The sequence below is a fragment of the Ceratotherium simum genome, chromosome 39 (assembly GCF_057802395.1).
Source record: "Ceratotherium simum simum isolate JZ-2026a chromosome 39, ASM5780239v1, whole genome shotgun sequence".
Taxonomy (NCBI): domain Eukaryota; kingdom Metazoa; phylum Chordata; class Mammalia; order Perissodactyla; family Rhinocerotidae; genus Ceratotherium; species Ceratotherium simum.
In genome coordinates this window covers 10,953,920-10,975,706 of record NC_141938.1, presented here as the reverse complement: position 1 = coordinate 10,975,706, position 21,787 = coordinate 10,953,920, and the positions used below count along the sequence as shown (strand labels likewise).

Here is a 21,787-nt window from a genome sequence, read left to right as displayed (position 1 = left end):
CCTTTGCCTAAGGGCTTGGCTCTGTCCCCAGACTGGTTTTAAGGACTGTTACAGGCTGTGTCCTGGGGCAGCCACGTGGCCTGGAAAGAGGCCAGAGCCCAGGGGCGCGTTCTGAGGCCTCAGGCTCCCTTCCCCAGCAGCAGCCCCTCTCTCTGATGTCTCTGGAACTTTGAAATGCTTCACCGAATCTTGCAGAAGTTCCCATCTAACCACCAAACTCGCTCTAGGCTTACAAAGGGAAAGAGGTACCCCACCCCCACCCCTCACAGAATGACTACATTTCATCAGGCTCTGGGGTAATATTCACCACACTCTCCCAGGCTCTGGGGGAATATTCACCACACTCTCCCAGCCGCTTCATTCTGCCTGGTGATTCTGACCCAGGGTTGAGAACTCCAGGCCCAGAGAATAAATCCATCCCATAGTCCAGCCTGACATGAAGGCTGTGCCCCACCCTCTTTCCAGCTCCGTTCCCACATTTCCAGCTCTTCCCAAACTCACCTGCCTCCCAGAATTCCCTTCTCCTGCCCATCGTCAAGCCCCTCCCTCCTCCCATGCCCTCTCCTGAAATCTCTATTAAAATCGCCCTTGCATACCTATTAAAATCTTCTCCCATGGCCCCACTGGAATCTGTCTCAGTTTACCTTCCTCCCCGTTAGACCTCTCCTAGACTGGAGGGGCCCTGAGGCAGAAGGAGCCTCATGAACTTCTGAATTCCCTCGCCCAGCAGGGCTCAGAGGTGGCGGAAGAGGCCACGGCAGTCTGTCAGAATCAGGGAGGAGTCCCAATGCAAAGCGTTAGGGACAAGAAGCCACCTCTCTCTCTGATCCCTCCTCCCTCGGTGGGTGTGACAGGAGATCAGGGACAATCAGGCCCCGGTTGTGGAGACCAACTCTTCCAGGCTAGGCTCCTACAGGCTGGTTGACTTAAACCAACAGTGCCCAGATCCTGGGTTCTGCTATCTCTTGAACTGTTATTTCCTTCACACTTCACATTTTCCTTTAACTGACACACCTTCTTATCCTTTAAAGACGCATGTTTTAATATTGTGTTTTACATTGCATGTAAATATATGCAAATATATGTAAATTGAGTATATGAAAACTTGCTATAAACGGCTAACTGTAAAAAAATAAATAAGACGATGATGCTATTCAAGTGTGAATTCAGTTGTGCATGCTGCCAAAGGCTCTGAGCCTGAGGCTTGCTCTCTCCTCCCTCTGGTTAAGGGTCATTTAAGACAGTCTAGCCCAACCTACAACTTTCTCCTTGATGTAATTGAAAGTATTAGAAGAGATTTGCAAAGGAAACAGCTCTTTTCCTGATGGCATGTCCTGGGGCCTCTTTGCATCACCTCCAGGGGCACCACAATCCAAAATTGGCCTGAGAGAGGTGGGTGCCGGGCCTGTGTAGAGAGAGAAGATGCAGATACCAGAAGGGCCCCTGAGCGCCAGCAGAGCGATTGCGCTTGGATAAGGTCCTGGGTTTCTGCAGACCCCAGATGCCTACAAAGCCCTGCTCGTCTTTCTAACTGCCTCTCTCCTGCCCCTCAGTCTCGCTGCTCCAGCAATCACGTCTGCCACACTGCTCCTCCTACAGGCCACACAAGTTCCAGCCTCCAGGCCTGTGCCCTTTGCTGTTCCCTCCATTCCCGTGGCCAGGCTGGCTGCCTCTGGCCCTTCTACGCTGGGGTGGAAAGGGTTTTTTTACTCCGTGGGTGAACCACATACCAGACAGGGCTTCATGCTGAAAACAATAGAACATTCCAGACACTGTGCTAGGTCCGTCAGGGAGGTGTGATCTTGGGTGAGCGACCCCACTGCTCTGAGCCTCAGTTTGCTCATGTGCAAATGGGATTAATAAGAGAAGTCCAGAACCCACCTTTCAGGGCTGCTCTGAGTATGAAATGCAGCCCAATGCAGAGAACCCTTCCACGTGAAAAGCTCAGAAAGTGCTCAAGAAGTACATGTGGTTATTAGCACAACCATATTCTGCTGCTTTTCCTGAGTCCTCCTGGAAGGCAAGCTTAGAGCTCAGCACTAGGCCCACGAAGACCCAAGGTCAACCCCAACTCTCCTTCCTAGAGCTGTGCAACCTTAGACAGAGGCTTCCTTGCTCTGGGCCCCAGTCTTCTCATCCGTAAAATGGAGGCAGTAGCCATTCCTCCCCTCAAGGATGGTCTAAAAGGCAGAGAGAGGATGCCTGTGCAGGCTCAGAACTGAGGAACCCTCGAGAAGTGTGGACGTTAGTGATTAGTAAGTACACCAGCGTGGCATCTGGAGATGCAAAGTAAGTGGAAACTGTTCTCCTTATGCATAGCGATTTTAAACCATTTATTATATAACCCTGCTACCTGCTTTTCACTTGAAAACTCAGACTTTGCTTCTTCCGGTGTGTTTCATAACAGATCCCTCAAAACCAGCAGAGGGCCTCTGTTGTTGTTTTTTTCACCTGTTTGTGGTCCCCGGCTGCCCTTGGGTCCCAGGTCCCTCACTTGAGGCCTCGGTTCAGAAACGTAACTGACAAGTCCGTTTTGTCCAGCAAGGGCTCCTTTTATTCATTCGGGGTGGGTTTTTGAAACACGGTGCAACTTGATGAAGTAGAAGGTGCCGGGAAAGCGAGCCTGCCAGGTGTGGAGAAGCGCAAGAAGCTTGTGGAACCTTCCGGCCCGATGGACACCCTCGGCTCGCCCATGGCCACAGCTGCTGGCCCCGGAGGGGCCGAGTGGACCTCAGAATGAGATCAGGGTGCCTGATCCGTCCGAAGCTCAGGACCACATCCACCTCCTTGGGTACAACCGTGTGCAAAACAGTCTGAAAGTATCTTCACACGGGATCACAGAATCAGCTCTGCTCGGTGTCTCTTGGCCTAAAAAGCGTTCTGGCCGTGCAGGAAGAGTCGGGCAGTTTCCGTCCCTCCAAACGCTAGGGCATCGCCAGCTGCCGCTGGCCCTGCCAGCCTGGCCTTCACACAGGCGTCTCCTCTGCCACCTTCTTCAGGAGTCCGGCTGCCAGCAGGGAGGGCTGGGGGCCCTCGGGGCCATCCACATCCTGGATCTTCAGGCGCACTTTCTGGTTGGTCCTTCTCCACTCGGAGTACAGCTGGCAATGGTAGCGGAAGGAGACCTGCGGGGCAGCAGCACAGGGGTGGGTGCGAAGGCCAGCCGGCCGACCTCCACCCCCAAGAGAGGAAAACTGGGCCCCTGGATGCTTCCAGAAGCAGAGCCAACGTCCAGGCCCTTCTCATACAGACTGTGCACACGCACCCATCACTGTCCTGGGGCAGCTCCCACCAGCACTCGGGGCCCTGCAAAGGTGAGGGGGTCTACAGCAGGGAGCAAGGGACCCCCTTTCTGTCTCTCAGAGGGCGGGAGTGAAGCAACGCAGCCCCTCAGAAGGGGCTCATTGTCAATGGGTCACATCATTGCCAATACGTGGAAGCCACCAAGATGTCCTTCAGTCGGCGAATGGATAAATAAACTGAGGGACACCCAGACAGTGGAATATTAGTCAGTGCTAAGGAGAAATGAGCTCTCAAGCCATGAAAAGGCATGGAGGAAGCTTAAATGCATATCACTAAGTGAAAGAAGCTGATCTGAAAAGGCTACATAACGGATGATTCCAACCCTGTGACATTCTGGAAAAGGCAGAACTATGGAGACAGTAAAGAAATTGGTGGCTGCCAGGGGCTGGGGGAGGGAGGGATAAATAGGCAGAGAGCCAAAGATTTTTAGTACAGTGAAACCACTCTGTATGATACTATAATGGTGGACACATGTCATTACACACTTGTCCAAACCCATAGAATGTACGGCACCAAGAATGACCCCTCATGTCAACTGTGGACTCTGGGTGATGATGACATGTCCATGTAGGTTCATTAGTTGTAACAAATGTACCACTCTGGTGCCATGTTGATCGTGGGGGAGGCTGTGGGAAGGCAGCAGGGGGTATAGAGGAAATCTCGGCACTTTCTGCTCAATTTTGCTGTGAACCTTCAACTGCTCTAATAAATAAAGTCTATACAAAAATTTTTTTAAATAATTGTCAATGGTTCCTACTCTTTGACCAAGCAAGTTCCAAGAAACATTTGCATGGGTGCCCAAAGCACTGTTCATAATGGCAAAAAAAAAAAAAAAAAGGAAGAAAGAAAAAACAAAACATTGGAAGGAATCCCAGTGTCCACCAAAAGGGCTTAGTTAAATAAATATGGTACACCCACACAGTGAATGGCTGTTGGGTGGCTGCCTTCTTTTTTAAAGGACATTAGCAAAGTGAAAAGAAGCAGACTGCAAAGCAGTACCTATGATTTCATCCTATTTATATTAAAAAACAAATGCTCGTGGATGCACTGCAAAATAATTCTTGAGGAGGGAACACCCCCGCACAGCTGGACGGCAGTGGTTCTGTCCAGAGGGGTAAGATCTGGGGGCACTTTTCTCTCCGAGCAGGGGTGCTAATGCCTGCCAGGAGCCTGGAACAGCCCCCCACCGCAGTCGCTCTCTCAACCTCTTGTTCTTCCTCTCTCTCCTCGTCTCCCCGCAGCCCGGCCCAGTCTGGGTGGGCTTGTGGACGGCGGGGTCGCACTCAGCACTGGGTATCAGGTGCCCTGGTCTCCTTGGAGCAGAAGGCTCACACCTGGCTCAGGTTTCTCTCAACCTTGGCTGGGCTCGGAATGTGGAATCCATGAGACTCGGTGTTGCTTCCCCCCAGGGCCACACGCAGAGGCAGGCGGGGAGCCCCCCCAGCCCGTGGCCTGGCTGCTCCGAGCCGGAGGCCCCCACTGGCTGTTCTCTGGCCAGCAGCCACTCACCAGCGTCCAGAGGACGTAGATGGTGAAGAGGGCGATGGTGAGGGCGATGAGCCCCACGGCCTCGAGCCGGCTGTGGAGCCGGAGGTGGTCCTGGGCCCCTCGCAGGCACAGCCAGCCCGAGATGGCAGCCAGAGGCGTGATGAACAGGAAGCACACCATGTCGCAGCAGAGTGTCCGCTTCTCCGTCCGCGGCCCCGGGTCCCTCAGCCACTGAGGGGGAGAAGGGAGCGGGCAGCTGCTGAGCGCCCTCCCGCCAGCCCCCACCTGGGGATGGGGGACAGACCTCCAGGCCCTGTGCCTCCCTCTTCTGACACCCAACTCGATCGCTGGGCCCTGCAGGACCAGCCGCCTGCCTGGCGCCTTTCTTCAAATTTCCTTTTACTGAGCTGAGGAAGAGCCAGGCCCTTCTAGGTGCTGGGCGTCTCTGCCCCCATTTTACAGATGGGGGAAACTGAGGGCACAGAGGGGCTGACTCATTTGTGCAAACTCACATGGCTAGTCGCCCGCAAAGCCTGGACTGGAACCCAAGAAGTCTTGCCCCGGTCCCCGTGCGCCCTTGGCCACTACGCTACACTGCCTGGCCATGAGAAATGGGCTTCACTCACAGAATTCTGGAGAACGGAACAGAAAGGGTCTCTCCCAAACCGGAGCTCCCTTGCTAGTTGGGGGAGGTGTGAAGTGGGGTGGACGGTGAGGGAGGGGAAGGCCCTGCTGAGGAGAACTGAATGAGCAGAAGGAGCCACGTGAAGAATGGGGGAGACAGCGCTCCAGACTGCAAGAACAGCATATGCAAAGGCCCTGAGGCGGGCGTGTGTGGCCTGGACAAAGTGCAGCGGGGAGGAAGCCCGTGTGGCTGGAGCACGAGGGAGAAGGGGGATGGGTGCAGGCAGGGGCTGGCTCTCCCTCCAACTGTTCTTCTGGGAGCCCAGTTCCCCGGGGGCCAGGGACCCTTCCAGGAGCCCACACCTCAGCCCAGTGACGTCACCCTGCAGCTCTCCAAGTAGGGCAGGGAGGAGCCTGGAGGGCATCCAACAGCTAGCAGTGCCCGTTCTCAACCCTGACCCAACACACGCGGGCTAAAGTCTGAGCTGGGTGTGGCCCCTGTCCTCATCCTTTAACCCGCTCCACTCCAGCCACACGGGCTGCATCAAGAACACCAAGCTCCTCGTGGCCTCAGGGCCTCGGCACTTGCTGTGCCCTCTGCCAGGACTGCCCTTCCTGGGTTCTTGGCAATGCTGGCTCCCTCTCGTTCCTCAGGTCCCGGCTTTGGTGGCGAGGGGGCCCAGGGTCTGTCAGGTCTGGAACCTCAGACCTGGTTCCCCACCCCCATCAGCAGAATCCACCCAGGGTGGGGGGGCGGGGAGAAGGTCCGCCCAACCAGAGAAGCCGCTCCCCCAGCCCAGGGCGGTTCCCTCCTCCGGCTCCAGGCCCGCCCTCCTACCCCCTGCCCACTCCAGCCTCAGGCCCCCAAGCGTACCTCTATGAGGGGCCGGGGACACTTCTCCACCGCAAACTCCGTGTGGCACAGCTCGCAGTAGTTGGTGTTGGATGAGGAGAGCCACCTCTCTAGACAGCTCTTGTGCACAGCGCCCAGAGTGCCAGTACAGCCACACGGAGACAGCAAGCTCTCCCCGTTGGCTCCCTCATGGCAGATCCGGCAGAAGGGACCATCGCTGGACACAGAGACAGAACACATGAGCTTCCTGCCTAAGCCTGCTTCACCACCCACTGGATCACAGGCTCAGCGTTGCCCTTGTGCTGCCACTTGGCAAACTCCTACTCATCCTTCAACGCCCAGCTTCAAATGTCCTTTCCATCAGGAAGCCTTCCCAGACTCCCACAGGTGGGGTGATGTGCTCCTCCCCAGGGTTCCTGTGGCACCTTTTTAGGCCCGGGGTGAGCATCTCTTGTCCCTGCCTACCCAGCGTCCACTCCTCCTTTTCCTGCAATACCGCCTTGAATGCCCTGGGCAACCACCCTGCTCTCAATTCTTGGTCCTCAAGGACTAGGGCAGAGCTGATGACACCCCTGATGACCTCAGACCTGACCAATCAGAACACCACACACTCCTGGTCACGGGGACCAACTCAGGGAAGGGCATGTGTGATGCAATCAGAGCCACTGGGAACTAATTCCTGAAATTCTTTTTTTTTTCCCCCACTAAACTCCAGAACAACAGGCAGCACGGCTGATATAAGTCTAGAGCTGCTGGCAGCAGTCTGGTCTCCACGTGGAGTCTGTGAATGACGCCAAACAGAGGAAGACAGAGCCAAGAAGCAGGGAAGGGCAGATTCTCAAGGACACCACCAGAGGCTCTGGATCTAGCTGCACCTGAAGGCCATGCTACCTGAGAAACCTGTGTGTCCAGGGAAAAGAGCTCCCCCACTCCTCTGCTCTTGTGAGGCTCAGAAAACAGACGTAAAAAGCGTCCGCAGGAAGCCGCTTCGGGGAAGTCTCAGCCCTAGCCGGGTCTCTGGGGATGCTGGGTCCTTCCTGGGGCAGCTCAGGAGGCCGGGGGTGTGGCCTTGGTGGGCCCAGAGGCAGGCCAGCACATGAGTCATTGTTTTCCAGACATATCTGCCCAGAGACACACAAAGGAGGCGGAGCAGGAGAGCTATTTTCCAGATAATGCCTGTTTCCCCTCAGAACTGTTTTCTCTGCTTTTCTCGGCGTGTGGGGCTGTGGGGCGGGGCCTGCCTGCTTTGAAACCCAAGAGCTGAGCAGACCCCTCACGTCTGTTTCCCGGCAGCCCTGTGCCAGCTGCTTTTTCCTGCAGCGTCGAAAGGGTATTCCCGGCCCCACTCTGCGCCCTCCCTCCCCAGACACACACCAAGTTCACAGGGAAGGAATCCCTGCTCCGGAAACCAACCCCAGGAAGTGGAAGGGACGAGAACCTCGAGGCAGGGCCATGTCAGTTGGGGGTTTGTCCCGGGGCACCCTACTTTGGAAGAGCAAGTTCCGAGAAAAGAAGACAAAAACGGATTTATTATCGAGCAACTTTTTATGTACTATGCACTCTTCGAAGTGCAACCCGCACAAGGAGCCTGGGAGGAAGGTGCTGTTTCTGCCCCCATTTTACAGATGGGGAAACTGAGGCATCGAGGGGTTAACTTGTGTGTGCAAACTCACACAGCTCGCAGTCCGCAGAGCTGGGATTTGAACCCAGGAAATCTGAATCCAGGGCTTGTGTACCCTACGCTGCCCGCCACGGATGGTGGGGCAAGAGAAACGGAAGTCACTCAGGAAATTCGGGCAGGCAAAGCAAATAACACAGATGACAAGGAAATGGGATGGGGGAGCGGGTGAGACACCCACAAACCCCAGTGGAGCTGCCCAGGGAATGCTCCTCAAGCAAGAGGAGATGGGAAAGCGTGAGCAAGGAAGGGAATGGAAGCTGTGGGAAAGGCCGGGCAGAAGGGCTGGGCATGCAGAAATGCCAGGGCAGCTTCCAGAAGGGCCTCGGACAGCTTGAGCCTGGTGGGCAGAGCACCGAAGGCTCAGAGGGTCCCAGGGGCCCCCCAGGCTGGCCCCAAGCCTGAGCCTCTTTGGCTTGTCTTGGCCCTGGAGATGCCTCCTGGGCCTTCCTCTTTGGCCTTTGTAGGTTTCAGGGTCCAGAACTTTCCACCCCACCTAGTCTCGGCCACGTGCCCCCAGGGATCCAGGTCTCCTTTGAAGCAAAATGGAAAGCTTGATTTGTCAGAAGGTGCTGGGTATATCTTTGAGCCCCAGCCCTGCTGCTCTCAGACGGCAGAGACTGGCTAGGAGGAGGAATTACAGGGTGAGGGCCAGGGAGGGGACAGTGACCTGCTTGTGTGGCCTCTGCCAAACCCAGCACCTCCTTGTAGCAGCCTGAAGACCCTCATTTACTCCCCGGGAGACTGGCCAGGAGGCTGTAGGGGAGGCCACATCCCTGGATGACGACAGCTCTTTGGAGAAACAGCGGCCTTCTCTCCAGGAAAGGCAGTCCTGCCCTGGCCTTCAGCACGGGCAGGTCTGGGTTGGGTTGCATCGAAAAGCAGAGGGGCGAAGCCACCAGCAAAGAGGCCAAGGGGCAGATGAGGAGGGCCCTGGGGTCTCAGTGGGCATGGGAGGCTGTCCTGACCGCCAGCCGGATCACAGAGGGGTTGCCCGCCGCTTGCCTGCGTCTCAGGGGGCTGCAGGAGAGGCTGCTGGGACCAGTGAGCTCCCCCTCAACCCCTCCCCACGGGAGCGGGAGCCCTGGGTTCAAGCCTCAGCTCTGCTCAGTGACACTGATAGCTGTCCGCCTCCCTCTGGGCCTCAGTTTCCCCAGGTGTCAAGAGGGAGGGTGGGGCATGGTGAGGTCAACTCACTCAGCGCCCCTCAGGAACCCCATGGAGAGAGACCCCAGCTTCTGTCAGCCTCCTCCCTGGCCCCCTGCTCTGGCAGCTCTGGCTGGGAGGCCTCTGGGCCTGCAGGGGTCCCTGGCTCCCAGCCTGGCTGGCCCAGCACAGTCCCTGTCCTGACTCCAAGGGGTCTGATGGAGACACAGACAGAAAACCAGCGCCCTGGAGGCAGCCCAGCAGGAGAACTCCCAATCTCATCTGGGCTCAGGCAAGGCTTCCCGGAGGAAGTGACACGAGGCAAAGACTCACAGGGTGAGCGGCCGTGAGCTCCCTCAAAGCACTGCAAGGCTTCCACCTGTGTCTCTTTGTGTTTGAATGAAAAGCTTATGAATTAACTCTGACACACGATATAACATGGATGGACCCGGAAGACACGATGCTCAGGGAAAGAAACATCATATGATCCCACCCACAGGAAGTCCCTAGAGGAGTCACATCCAGAGAGACAGAAAGTAGATGGTGGGGACCTGGGGCTGGGGGAGGGGACGGGGAGTCAGTGTTTAATGGGGATAGAGTTTCAGTTTGGGAAGATGGAAAGTTCTGGAGAGGGATGGTGGGGATGGTTGCACAACCATGTGAATGTGTTTAATGCCCCTGAACTATACACTTGAAAATGGTTAAGATGGTACATTTGATGGTATGTATATTTTACCACAATAAACAAAACTAGGAAAAAAAGCTTCTGAATTAACTCGTAGCAAATAAACATAAATACATAAAACTTGAAAAACTGAGAAGAAAAAGAAATCATTTAGAGTCCTATTCCTCCAGCCAACCTGGTAACTATTTTAAATCTAAGTGAGTTATAATGGATTCAGATTTGTGTGGGGTTTCTTTAAAACTCTGTTCCTTGGAACTGATGTCCAATGAGCGAACCAGGCTGATTCAGCTCACAGGTGCGTCTGGAAGGCCAGTGCTGAACTTTCAATACATGCATTGAATGCTTACGAGGTGGCCATGCTTTATGTGGACCATGGCAACGTGCTCTCAGAACAACTCAGCAACGAAGGTGGCCCCATTTTAGAGATATGAGGGTAAAAGTGGCTTGTCCCAGGTCGCACAGGGAGAGAGGTTTCCACGCAGGATCTGAGCCCAGGCACTGTGAACCCACAGCCTACACTCCCACCACTTATTTATACTGACTCCCCAAATCTGAGGCAACATTTCATCTTCAGATTTCACATCATAACCCGGAGTTTCACATCATAATCCGGAGTTTCGGCTTTTCCCACAGAGTCAGACCTGGCCAGCCGGGGCCTCGGTTTCTACGCGGTGATGACTCATTGGGCCCCTTCTCTGGTCAGTCCGCCCACCTGGCCCCTCTAGATGGCTGGATGTCCGACCCCAGACAGGGAGGAAACCACTGGGCCCAGGAAATTCACTGGGCCCAGTGAATACAAAGACACCTGCTTGGTCACCACTCACCTCGGCGCGTCCAAGGCCCGGATGACAGTGGAGAGGAGCCGGCCGTCCCTTGAAGTCACCTGCGCCACATACTGGGGTGGCCCGAGGCCCGTGGCCTCCACGATCTTGGAGAAGGAGGGGCTGCCGGAGCAGTCGCACAGGGAGCCGGGGAGGTGGCAGCATTCGCCCGTCGTCATGGCCACGGGGAGCCCGTGTCCTCAGGGCCCAAGGCCCATGGTCCCAGGCACCTGCGCAGAGGCCGGCAGAGAGATGGAGGGAAGGTCAGCGCGCCGGACACAGACTGGGGCTTGAGTCCAGCTCTCTGAGCCTCAGTTGCCCGATCTGTAAGATGGGGCTTTGTAGGGGCTAAGTCAATGAGGACACAGGTGCCCAGGCTGGGCGCACAGCAGGGCCTCGGTTATGTCATCTCTACCTCTCCTAAGGAAAGCCAGCCCGGGCCAGCCCTCCAAGCTTGCAGGCCGCCCCCAACATCACCTTTCCAGACATGTAACAGCACCTAACAGTTATTGAGCACCTGCTGTGTGCCCGGCCCTGGGCCTGGCCCTTTCCCGGGCCAGAACCACAGCCAACCATGTAGAGACTTGTTCTCCGTGGACTGGATTCCCACGGCTGGTCTCTGAGTGGGGCAGAACTGAGCTGGAAACACGGCCCCACAGACCAGCCCGGGGAGTCACCTTGACCCTTCTGGTTCTCGGCCTCTCGTACGGCTCTGAACTCCTTGACACCAGGCCATCCAGGAAGTGGCCCAGGCTGGGGATGACCAGGGCAGCCACTGTCCCCACCAGAGCAGCTGGTCTAAGCCATGTCTCTGTCCCAAGGAGAGGCCTGGGAGACATTTGGAGCCTCAGGTAGCAATCTAGTCTGCTCTGGGTAGGTGACTTCAGCAGGATTCTGTCCCCCACCCCAGGGTCTGACCTGCAGAAAGGAACCCTTGGAATATCCTCCTCCACCCCTCCTCCCACCTCCTCCTCCATCCCTCCTCCCCTATCCCTCCTCCCACCTCCTCCTCCATCCCTCCTCCATCCCTCTTCCCACCTCCTCCTCATCCCTCCTCCCATCTCCTCCTCATCCCTCCTCCTCTATCCCTCCTCCCACCTCCTACTCATCCCTCCTCCATCCCTCCTCCATCCCTCCTCCCACCTCCTCCATCTCTCCTCCAACCTCCTCCATCCCTCCTCCCACCTCCTCCATCTCTCCTCCAACCTCCTCCTCCATCCCTCCTCTCACCTTCTCCTCCATCCCTCCTCCTCCATCCTCCTTGTTCCATCCCTCCTCCCACCTCCTCCTCCATCCCTCCTCTAACCTCCTGACTCCATCCAGCCAGTGAGACTTGGGTGTTTCCCTGTGAGAATTTCATGAAAGTAACAGAGGCCTCTCTAGATGCCCCCTTGAAGCCAATACAGGTGCCCTGGAGCTAAGGATCTCTGTCTCCAACTTGTCTCATCCTCAGGGCTTTGTCTCCAGGAACTATGGTCCAGAGACCCCAGAAACACTCACTGAGGTACCCCCACCATCTGCTTTTACCAACCTCTGCCAGTCAAAATCTGAGACTCAACGAGAGAGAGGGGAGAAAAAAGCAGCTTAAATTATTGACTAACTTTTTGCACCAGGAAAGTCTGACGACGGATCAAAGCCCTCTGAACAGCTCCACCAGAAGCCCTACTGACCCAAAATGCCCTTCTGGGCTTCCACAGTTGGGCCGTTGCAGGCCAGATAAGCAAGTCCAGTCGGCCCTCTGTATCCGAGGGCTCCACCTCCGTGGAGTCAACCAACCACAGATCGAAAGGCCTACGATGGTTGCATCTGTACTGAACACGGACAGGCTTTTTTCCCTTGTCATTATTCCCTAAACAATACGGTATAACACCTATTTACACAGCATGTCCACTGTATTAGATATTATAAGTAACCTAGAGATGATTTAAAGTATACAGGAGGGGCCAGCCCGGTGGTGTAAGTGGTTAAGTGCACGTGCTCTGCTGCGGCGACCCGGGATTTGCCGGTTCGGATCCCGGGCGCGCACCAACGCACTGCCTTGGCAAGCCATGCTGTGCCGGCGTCCCATATAAAGTGGAGGAAGATGGGCATGGATGTTAGCCTAGGGCCAGTCTTCCTCAGCAAAACAAAAAAAAACAAAAAAAAAAAAGGTGGAGAATTGGCGGATGTTAGCACAGAGCTGATCTCCTCACCAAAAAAAAAATAAAGTATACAGGAGGATGTGTGTAGGGTATATGCAGATACCAAGCCATTTTATATAAGTGACTTGAGCATCCGCAGATTTTGGTATCTGCTAGGGTGGGGGGTGGGGTGGGGTGGGTTCCTGGAACCAATGCCTCTCAGATACCGAGGGATGACCGTATCAGCCCAGAGTCAGGGGCCCAGGAGGAAGGCTGCGTGACCGAGATAACACGCGCGGGGCAGCGGCCGGGCCTGCCCTGTTGTATATGCTGCTGACCCTCCTGCGTGCCTGCAACCAGAACTTCCAGCTCACAAGTCAGAGAAGCCACTGGGCTATTCAAGGGAATACATGCAGACAGGAATCTATTCCTCCCGCCCCTCAAAGGATTGGTCTTAACATTTCTGCAAGAGACCAGGCATTATAAGAACCATCACAGCTCCTGTATATTAAGTTCTGCAATTCCTTTTACTCTCAGGGGAAAATTAAAACCCCACTGGTAAATCGGCTAGTGCAAGGCCTACAAATGGCCAGAATAATCACAGCGGCCACTGTTTATTAAGGACCTACTGTGTACCGGGTGCCAAGCTTGCTAGAGTCTAAATAGCTCTTGTGAGTGTCCTCTTCAAAGGCCACCTCCCCGGAAAGGCCTTCCCTGAGACCCTGGACAAAGAGCCACGGGTGTCTACGTTACTGCCCTCAGGGAATGGGTGCCTCTCCAAAATGCCCTCATTTGTCGTCTACTTGTGTAACCGCGTCTGTCTTCCACGCTTCGGTAAGCTCCGCGAAGGAGGGACCAGGCTGGCCTCGCTCTCTGCCAGTGCCCGTGGTGGGAATCAGAGATGTTTAGAGGCTAGAGGTCCATGCAAACCACAGAGGCCTGGGCTTGGAGGAGGCCAAACGCCAGACTGGACACAAGGATATGGTGGCTGCAGGCTACACTCAGCTCTGGAGCTGCTGGGATGGGAGAGCAGGCAAACTTGGCCCAGTGCCCGGGAGATGGAGTTCACTGAATCTTCACGACAAACCTATGACATAAGTCCAATAAATACCCCCATTTGACAGGTAAGGACACTGAGGCTCAGAGAGGGGCAGCTACTTGCCCAAGGTCACACAGCTAAGACGAGACAGCGCCAGCATTTGAACTTAGTCCAAAGAGGGGCTCTGGGACTCAAGACACCTGGGTTCTTTTAAGTCCTGACTCTGTCACTGATGCTGTGTGTCCTGGGACAAGTCACTTTGCTTCTCTGGGCCTCATCCTTCTCCTCTGTCAAATACATTGACGGAGTTGGTGGACTTTGTCTGCCGAGGGGCTTGCTAAGAAGGAGCCCCCAGACTCGATTCCTGCAGCGAAATTCGCCCTCAGCTAGGCCTGTCTGGGGTGGCGCTGGGGCATCACACACTTTCCACACCTGCCCAGTCTCCTTTTTTTGAGGGCAGGAAACTGAAGGGAGAGTCAGAGGACCCTAACTCCCCACAGTGTGATACCAGGCTAGCTGCTTCACTCTCTGCACCTCAATTTTCTCATCTGTAAACTAGGGGCCATAACGACACCCAGCTCAAAAATCCGTAAATATTAAGAAATCAATAAATATTAGCTCTTGTTATAATTACCGCCATCAGCTTACAGAGCTGTCGGGAGGGTCTGGTGAGACAAGGCACAGTCAGCGCCTGGCATACAGTAAGTGCTCAAGAAATGCTCACCATGATTATTTTTTAGGGTAAACGTGGAGCCTGAGGAATGCATTCCTACCTCTTCACTCACCACAGAGAGGTCCCTGTGTGTCCTTCTGTGGAGGCCAGGTGCTAATGCCAGCTCTGCCCTCATTTGCTGTGTGGCCCTAGGCAAAAGACTTGACCTCTCTGAGCCTCGATTTCCCCATCTGTATAACAGAGAACGTTTTTAGCACTTCCACCTAGTCTGGTCTCTAGAGGACTAAATGAGCTAACCATATAAATTCTGGCTACCCTGTTTGGGGCACCCGCTAACAGCCAGGCACTCTGCTAAGCAAGTCCTTTGTACACAGTGCCTGGCTTATGATAACAGTTACTCTTTTCCAGGCTGAGCCCCTCTGAGAAGAAGGTTGGGGAAGGACGATGAGCACTTATTGGCCGCCTACTGTGTGCAGGGCGCCTTCCTCATCCCCCACCTCCGGAATCCTCCCGACAGCCTCGCGAGGTCGGCGCTGGGATGACCCGGTTTCCCAGATGGGGAAACCGAGACTCCCAGAGACACCTACTGTGTGCCGGGCCCCCGGGACCTCCCGCCGCCCTCGAGACGGGAACCGCGAGCCCCTCGTCCCGGGGAAGGCGGAGGCCGAGGGTCCAGCCCGGCCGTCCCGCCCGGGGCCAGGCTCGGGCCTCGAACCCGGGGCCGGCCCGCAGACCGGCGCCCCCCGGCCCCGCCCGCTCGCGCCTACCTGATCCGCGGCCGGGCCGGGCGGCCGCGCAGACCCCTCCGCTCGCCCCGGCCCGGGTCCCGGCCCGGCCGGTCCGGTCAGCGCCGCTAGCTCCGCTCCGGCCGGCACCTGCGTCCGGACACCACCCGCCGAGCCGACGGGGCCGCGGGCCAATGGCGACCGCCTCTCGCCCGCACTGGCCAATCGCCGTGCACGTCCCGCCCTGGGAGGCGGGGCCTGAGCGACGGGGACGTCCTGGGCCGCACAGGCCCCGCGGCGCCGCAGCTGCTGGCTCCGCCCCTGCCGCGTCCTGGCTCCGCCCCCAGCCCTGACCCCGCCCCATCCCGGCACGGGGCACGAGCGGGCCTAGTAGCGCCACCTGCCGACGACCAGCGCTTGTTGATAAATAAGAGCGTTGTGGAATTCAACGTGACGCCCGGCAAAGGGATTTATCTGTCAGTGTTCATCACCTCCCTTACGCTTCTCCTCAATCCTGGGGGAGGGAGGAACCGTATGATCACGTTTTACAGAGGGGAAACAGAAGCGTAGAGAGGTTAGGGGGCCGTGGAAGAGCCTAAAGCCAACATCATTATTCATCATTCATTTATTCATTCGTGCGTGCAATAGATTCATTCATTAGATGTCACAAACACCAATAAGAGGGCCTGTTTTGAGCCAGGCACTGTGCGAGGAGATGGCGACACAATGTTGAGTGAGACAAATATTGCTGCCCTCATGGACCTCAATCTAGGGAGGGAGACAGACATTAAACAACCAATTATGTAATTAATTATTAATTACAAAGGTGATAAATTGTAGCAAGTGAGGGGGGCATATCATGGAATAATATGGAAAGTGAAAAAAATATTTCCTCAAAGAAGAAGCAATTGAACTGACAGTTAAAGTGTGAGTGGAAGTTATGTGGGAGAAAAGAGGGGAAAAGAGTCCTAAGCAGAGAGTTCAGCATGTGCAAAGGGCATGAGGCGGGCTTGAGAATTGTCTCATTATTCCTTTCTTCCCCTGGCCCTGCCTTTATTGAATATATAGATCAGCTCAATTCCCTCAGTTAAATTCTGTTGTGTTGTACTGGCTTATATTTTTCGAAAAAGGAAAGATAAATCATAACTTTTTAAAAACATTACCTCTAGAGGGAAGAAGTAGGATGCAGGGGACGGGGATAGAAGCTAGACCTTTAAAAATATATCTTGTTTTATATATTTGACTTTTCAACCTTGTAAATCTTCTGTATAATTATAAAAAACTTTTAAATGTAAAGATATCCCTAAAAACAAAAATAAAATAAAACGAATGAACCTGTGTATCCAGTTGGTGACAAACAACACAGAGATGAAATTCTAGTGGCTTTAAAACACAACAGTTTGACTGTACATACCACTACTGTAATGGTGGTTGTGGTCTTAAATTGGTGTTCTGATCTTCTTGCATATTTAGTATGGGATAAAGCAAAGGGGTAATTATGTTGGTGTCGAGAACCGAGATTTTCAGAGGGAGTGAAAGAGATGTAAGGTTGATTATGTTAAATTAAAACCCTGAGGTCTTGAATTTGAATTGGGAGTACCATGATATATTTTATCTTTATAAAAAGCAAACATTTCCTAGGTCTGTTCATCAAAAAAGTTCCCACCAAAATAAAGACCAACCTCATAGCAATAAGCACTCCTTAAGCCCAGATTATGGTCTCTAAATACCATTTCCAATGGAAAGAACCAGGGAACCTTGAGGAAACAGCTGATTCTGGGTCTGGGGCAGAAAACATACAGATGAACCTGGCACGTCTTTTTTTTTTTCTTTTTTGGTGAAGAAGATTGGCCCTGAGCTAACTAACGTCTGTTGCCAATCTCCCTCTTTTTGCTGAAGAAGATTAGCCCTGTGCTAACATCTGCGCCCATCTTCCTCTACTTTGTATGTGGGATGCCGCCACAGCGTGGCTTGATGAGTGATGCATAGGTCTGCACCTGGGATCCGAACCTGTGAACCCTGGGCTGCTGAAGTGGAGTGCAATAACTTAACCGCTATGCCACCAGGCCGGCCCTTGGCACATCTTGATACACCAGAAATTACTGGAGTTTTCAAAAACATTACCTAGTGAGGTAGTCTCAATGAAACCAACTGGAAGAAACTCCCACTGGCCACGAAGGAGACAATTTGGCCTTTAATAACGATACTGATTGCAGTAGAAAAACATGTCAAATGGTTAAATCCATGCACTTGGGTTTTTAAAAATTCTTATTTTAAAATAATATCAAATTTACATAAAATTTACAGGAGAAAGACACAGAGCTCCCATTAACCCTTTGCCTAGATCCCCTAATTGTTAACGTTTCTGAATCCTTGAATATAAGGTAGACACGTGGTGTCTCATTAAGCTTTAATACTTTAGTGTGTATTTCCTAAGGATAAGCACAGTCTTCCACATAATAGCAGTACAACCTTCAAAATCAGGAAAATCCTATTGATCCAATATTACCGTGTAATTCCCAAATCCCATCCAAAGTTTCCAATAAAGTCCTTTAAAGCTCCAGCATCCATCCCGGATCACATGGTGCATCACACGGTGTGTTTTGCTGGCTAGTTCAGCCTCCTCCAGTCTGGAACAGTTTCTCCGTCTTTCCTTGTCTTTCATGACCTTGATACTTTTGATACTTCAAAAGATACTTTTTTTTTTTAAAGATTTTATTTATTTATTTATTTCCCCCCCAAAGCCCCAGTAGATAGTTGTATGTCATAGTTGCACATCTTTCTAGTTGCTGTATGTGGGATGCGGCCTCAGCATGGCTGGAGAAGCGGTGCGTTGGTGCACGCCCAGGATCCGAACCCGGGCCGCCAGCAGCGGAGCACGCGCACCCAACCCCTAAGCGACGGGGCCGGCCCTCAAAAGATACTTTTGAAGATGCTAGTTATTTTGTAGAAAGTCTCTCCATTTGTGTTTGTCTAATGTTTCCACATGATTTGAGACAGAACCCACAGAAGTGATACTGTGTTCTCAGTGTATATAACAGGTGGCATAGGATGTTGATTTCTTTCACTACCGATTATGCTAACCTGGTTAAAATGGTGTCTGCCAGGTTTCTCCCGTGTGAGTTAGTACGCTGCACTTGTCAATAAGTGCTTTATGGGAAAATACTTTGAAACTAATTAAATATCCTGTTCCTCAAAAAATCTTCACTCACCAGATTTAATATCTGTCAATGACACTGGCCTGAACCAATTTTGTTGCTGTTGTTGGTTTAAACAAAGAGGGTTTTATTTTTATTTGCAAGAATTCTGGAGGAGGATAGCTGCATTGGCTTGCTCAAATGAAGATAGGCTCAAAGATTCTGAGATTATCTTGATCTTTTTCTCACAGTAGCAAGATGGCTGCTGTGGCTCCAGGCATCACATCCTCAATCAAAGCAAGAAGAAGGGAGGGGCAGGGCAATGTTAGCCAAGACTGTCTCTTTGATCAGATAGTGGTTGCCACATGATGATTGTTCTCATTCCATCTTTGAGCACTTCCTTACTTACTGGCTCAACAAGATGTTCCAGGGTGGATTTTCTTTTTTTTTTTTTTAAATAGTTCTTTTTTTTTTAAACAATTTTTTATTTCTTTACTTTTTCCCCCAAAGCCCCAGTAGATAATTGTATGTCATAGTTGCACATCCTTCTAGTTGCTGTATGTGGGACGCGGCCTCAGCATGGCTGGAGAAGCGGTGCGTCGGTGTGCGCCCGGATCCGAACCTGGGTCGCCAGCAGCGGAGCACGAGCACTTAACCGCTAAGCAACGGGGCCGGCCCCAGGGTGGATTTTCTTGAATTTGTACCTGCCCCAGCTCTAGAATCAACATTTCTCCAAGGAGGCCTGATTTCTTTTAGTGAGGAATGATATTTAGAAACCAAGATCTGGGTCCCAGGCATGCTCATTGCTACCACAGTATCATTAATTCTTGCTTCTCTCATTGTAATACATATGTATATATGTACCTATATAGAGACATTTATCTATCTGTCTGTCTGTCTGTCTATCCATCTGTCTTTAAAACCATGAGTGGCTTATTTTTATTTTATTAAAAATTTAAAAAATAGGGGCCAGCCCGGTGGCACAAGCGGTTAAGTGCGCGCACTCTGCTGCGGCGGCCCGGGATTCACTGGTTCGGATCCTGGGCGCGCACTGATGCACTGCTTGGCAAGCCATGCTGTGGTGGTGTCCCATATAAAATGGAGGAAGATGGGCATGGATGTTAGCCCAGGGCCAGTCTTCTTCAGCAAAAAAAAGAGGAGGATTGGCAGATGTTAGCTCAGGGCCAATTTTCCTCACAAAAAAAAATTAATTAATTAAAAAAATAACAATAAAAGAAAAAGAAAATTGACAAGCAAAGGAAAGAATTAAGTATTTATGCTGACCTATACAATCTGTACCTCGGGGTAACCACATAGATGAGGGGAAATTTCTCTTTATAGAAGTATTCCAGAAATAAATGTAAAGGGAATTTCTTTTTCTTTCTTTCTTTCTTTTTTTTTTTTTTTTGGTGAGGAAGATCAGCCCTGAGCTAACATCTGATGCCAATCCTCCTCTTTTCGCCGAGGAAGATTGGCCCCGGGCTAACATCTGTGCCCATCTTTTTATACAGGTCACTGCCGCAGCATGGCTTGACAAGCGACGCATCTGTTCACGCCCGGGATCTGAAGCTGCAAACCCCGGGCCACTGAAGCAGAGTGCGTGAACTTAACAACTACGCCCCTGGGCCAGCTCCAAAAAGGGAGAGAATTTGAATATCACCATTTTGTAACTCCTAATGGATTACTAATCTGAGTGATGCTCTGGAGCATCTGTAAACACCACAAGTCAGAAACACGCTGACGGGATCTGCCTCCTAGGGTATTTGCACGGCGCCATCTATGAAGTCTCAATCCTAAATCTGATCATCCTCTGGGTCTAAGTAGTAATTTACAGGAAATGCAGGGGGAAAAGGACACATTTTAAATATCCATAGGTCCAGAGTGACACAAAGCAGATTAGCAGTTACCAAGGGCTGGGGGAGGGCAAATGGGTAGTAAGTGCTTAGCGACTACTGGGCTTCTTTTTGGAGTGAAAAAGTTGTAGATCAGATAGCAGTGAAGGTTGCACAACTTTGTGAATATACAAAAGCCGCTGCATGCACTTTTTCAAATGGTGTGTTTTAAGTTATGTGAATTCTATCTCAAAATCTTAAAAAGCAAAAAGAAAGACACCTAGGGATGCTACCAGCAAAATTCAGGCTGAGACTACAATACAAATGACCCATTTCTTAAAAAAGAAAAGAAGCGAGAAAAATGAGAAATCAGAGAGTCGATGGGTTACAAGAGACTGAGGAGACATCAACCGTTGAAACGAATGGACTGTGTTTGGAAACTGATTCAAACAAATCATTAAAAAATTATAAGACATTCAGGGAGAGGCGAACATCGGCTAGCTACTTGACGATATTATGAAATTACTGCTCATTTCTTTAGGCCTGATAATAGTATTGAGGTCATGTTACCAAAAAAAGTCTTTGTGTTTTAGAGTTACACACAGAAATTTATAGCTGGAGTGTGTCTGGGATTTGCAAATGGGAGAAGAGAGTGAAACCACAGTGGTTGAAGTTGGGTGATGGGCATATGTGGGTTCATTAGACTATTCTCTCCTCCTACATGTGTTTAAAGTTTTCCACTATAAATTTTTTAAACTAATATTTTTAATTTTGGTATACTTCTTCCGAGGCTTTTATCTAGGCATTTTCTCCATTTTTTAGGGCTTTCTGGCTCATAGTAGACACTTGATAAACATTGAGGGAGGCCCTATCGTTCAGTGGTCAGAAACACAGCTCTGGGGTTGAAATCCGTTTGTTTCTTACCAAGTGTGGGACCCTGGGTGGGTCACTTACTTCTGTTCCCCATCTATAAACCGGGGCTAGTAAATTACGCCCATCTCCTAGGATTGTTGTGAATACTAAATAAATTACGACACGTAAGAGACATTTTTTGTGGAATTGCGTTCTCCTCCTCTACATGTCATAATTTATTTAGGTTAACAGGGTTCCTCAAGAAACAAAACAGAATTACCGTGTGATCCAGCAATCCCAATTCTGGGTAGATACCCAGAAGAATCAAAAGCAGGGACTCAGATATTTGGACACCCATGTTCATAGCGGCATTATTCACAATGGCCAACAAGTGGAGGCAACCCAAGTGTCCATGGATGGATGATGGATAAACACAATGTGGTCCATCCAGACAATGGACTACTATTCAGCACTAAAGAGGAAGGAAATCCTGATACCTGCTACAATGTGGATGAACCCTGAGGACATGATGCTGAGTGAAATAAGCCAGACACAAAAAGACAAATACCGTGTGATCCCCTCACAGGAGGTCCCTAGAGGAGTCACATCCATGGAGACAAGAAGTAGATGGTGGGGGCCAGGGGCTGGGGGAGCGAGAGGGGGAGTCAGTGTTTAATGGGGACAGGGTTTCAGTTTGGGAAAATGAGAAAGTTCTGGAGGGCCGGCCCCGTGGGTTGGCGGTTGAATGCATGCACTCTGCTCCTGGCGGCCCGGGTTCGGATCCCGGGCGTGCACCGACGCACCGCTTGTC

The 21,787-nt window shown here is 52.1% G+C and overlaps 1 protein-coding gene across 2 annotated transcripts; it reads right to left on the bottom strand.

Annotated features, from left to right (window-relative positions):
• Window positions 1–562: 562 nt before the first annotated feature.
• MARCHF2 (membrane associated ring-CH-type finger 2) lies at window positions 563–15,304 on the bottom strand. 2 transcript variants are annotated; one of them, XM_087425610.1, is made up of 5 exons: window positions 15,198–15,302; window positions 10,602–10,828; window positions 6,290–6,485; window positions 4,813–5,022; window positions 1,006–3,125 (listed from the first exon to the last, which is right to left on the bottom strand). In XM_087425610.1, exons 2-5 carry the CDS (start codon window positions 10,775–10,777, stop codon window positions 2,967–2,969), a joined length of 741 nt encoding a protein of 246 aa, XP_087281736.1. In that variant the 5' UTR covers window positions 10,778–10,828; window positions 15,198–15,302; the 3' UTR covers window positions 1,006–2,966. The 2 variants fall into 2 exon arrangements, with proteins under 2 accessions (XP_087281737.1, XP_087281736.1); XM_087425611.1 differs by lacking the exon at window positions 4,813–5,022 and having other exon boundaries at window positions 563–3,125; window positions 15,198–15,304.
• Between the last annotated feature and the right edge of the window lie 6,483 nt (window positions 15,305–21,787).

Bases quoted from the DNA above. Each gene is read 5' to 3' on its own strand.
- MARCHF2 (XM_087425610.1), bottom strand. From the start codon at position 10,777: ATGACGACGGGCGAATGCTGCCACCTCCCCGGCTCCCTGTGCGACTGC. The intron at 6,486-10,601 runs GTGAGTGGTGAC...CTCTGTGTCCAG, and splicing joins CGGGCCTTGGACGCGCCGAG to CGATGGTCCCTTCTGCCGGA. The intron at 5,023-6,289 runs GTACGCTTGGGG...TCTCCCCCTCAG, and splicing joins GTCCCCGGCCCCTCATAGAG to TGGCTGAGGGACCCGGGGCC.